The sequence below is a fragment of the Morus notabilis genome, unplaced genomic scaffold (genome assembly GCF_000414095.1).
Source record: "Morus notabilis unplaced genomic scaffold, ASM41409v2 C11425921, whole genome shotgun sequence".
NCBI classification, from domain to species: domain Eukaryota; kingdom Viridiplantae; phylum Streptophyta; class Magnoliopsida; order Rosales; family Moraceae; genus Morus; species Morus notabilis.
In genome coordinates this window covers 1-1,595 of record NW_010387209.1, presented here as the reverse complement: position 1 = coordinate 1,595, position 1,595 = coordinate 1, and the positions used below count along the sequence as shown (strand labels likewise).

General features: G+C 43.1%; 1 protein-coding gene across 1 annotated transcript; it reads left to right on the top strand.

The window, feature by feature from the left end:
• The first annotated feature begins 68 nt into the window (after positions 1-68).
• On the top strand, positions 69-1,311 carry LOC21383810 (hexose carrier protein HEX6). Its single transcript, XM_010114854.2, has one exon. The coding sequence runs from the start codon at positions 149-151 to the stop codon at positions 1,217-1,219; it is 1,071 nt and encodes a 356-aa protein (XP_010113156.1). The 5' UTR covers positions 69-148; the 3' UTR covers positions 1,220-1,311.
• Positions 1,312-1,595: the final 284 nt, after the last annotated feature.

Sequence of the window (1,595 nt, the reverse complement as noted above, 5' to 3'; positions counted from 1 at the left end):
AAAAAAATTAAGGATTCATGAAAGTCATCTAAAAAAAATGACAAAGCTAAAGAAATCTAGTCAAAAGAGTCTTTGAAAAAGATCATTCATAGCAATTTAAGCATTGTTTGTTCTGTTTGTACAGTCAGTTCCTCTGTATCTCTCCGAAATGGCGCCGCCAAGATACAGAGGCGCATTCAACAACGGCTTCCAATTCAGCATCGGAATCGGCTATCTATCGGCGAGTCTCATCAACTACGGCACAGAAAAGATCAAAGCCGGGTGGGGCTGGAGAATCTCGCTAGTCATGGCTGCAATCCCAGCCTCAGTCCTAACATTAGGCGCACTTTTCCTCCCAGAAACCCCCAACAGCATAATTCAGCGCAGCGAAAACCCGCAGACAGCGAAACTGATGCTGCAAAGAGTCCGAGGAACCGACGACGTGGAATCAGAATTCGACGACATTTTGAAAGCGAGCATCGTAGCTAAAACCATCGAACGCCCCTTTAAGAACATCGTACGGAGAAAGTACAGGCCCCAGTTGGTCATGTCAATAGCATTACCATTCTTCCAACAGGTCACGGGAATCAACGTCATAGCGTTCTACGCGCCGATACTTTTCCGAACAATGGGATTGGGCGAAGAAGCGTCGTTGTTGTCGGCGGTTATGACCGGTGCGGTCGGTACAGTGTCCACTTTCATCTCCATGCTTATAGTGGATAAGTTTGGAAGAAGAGCTCTTTTCATGGCCGGAGGAATTCAGATGTTCGTGTCCCAGATCATGGTGGGAGGAATAATGGCGGCGGAGCTCGGTGACCATGGAGGGATGACCAAAGGGTATGCTTTTTTAGTGCTGGTTCTGATAGGGGTGTACGTGGCGGGATTTGGTTGGTCGTGGGGACCGTTGGGGTGGTTGGTTCCGAGTGAGATTTTTCCGTTGGAGATTCGATCTGCCGGGCAGAGTATAACCGTTGTGGTGAACTTTGTGTTCACTTTTGTCGTTGCGCAGACTTTTTTGGCGATCCTTTGTCGTTTCAAGTCAGGGATTTTCTTCTTCTTTGGGGGTTGGGTGGTGGTGATGACGGGGTTTGTGTACTTGTTTTTACCGGAGACCAAGAATGTGCCTATTGAGAAGATGGAGAGGGTGTGGAGAAATCATTGGTTTTGGAAGAGATTTGTGGGCCAGGATGTTGACCAAATTTTAGATACCAAACTATCTGAGAATTTTGGGCAAAATTAATTTTTTTGTAGTTGTTTGATGTCACGCAACATAATGAAACCACATGTCTAAAATTTGGCAAGGGCGTTTTCCATTGATTATTATAAACTGAATTTTAGGGTAATGTATACTCAATATTTAAAATCTCTCACTTTGCACTTTAAATTTTGAGTAAGTCCCACTTAATTCCCTCTATTAGAATTATTGTTTAAATGACGCGGGTAACTCTTAAATTCCTCTCGCTTTATTCTTCAAAAATTGTCTCTTAAAACCATTATGTACATGAATTTTTTATTTGATTTTAAATTTAGAACTCATGGACGGTTAGATCAAAGTCGATATCTTTCCATTTCTCTTGTGTTTGGATTAGAGGAACTCATATGCATCATTCTCCAAG

Coding starts and splice junctions, on each gene's coding strand:
- LOC21383810 (XM_010114854.2), top strand. CDS start 149: ATGGCGCCGCCAAGATACAGAGGCGCATTCAACAACGGCTTCCAATTC.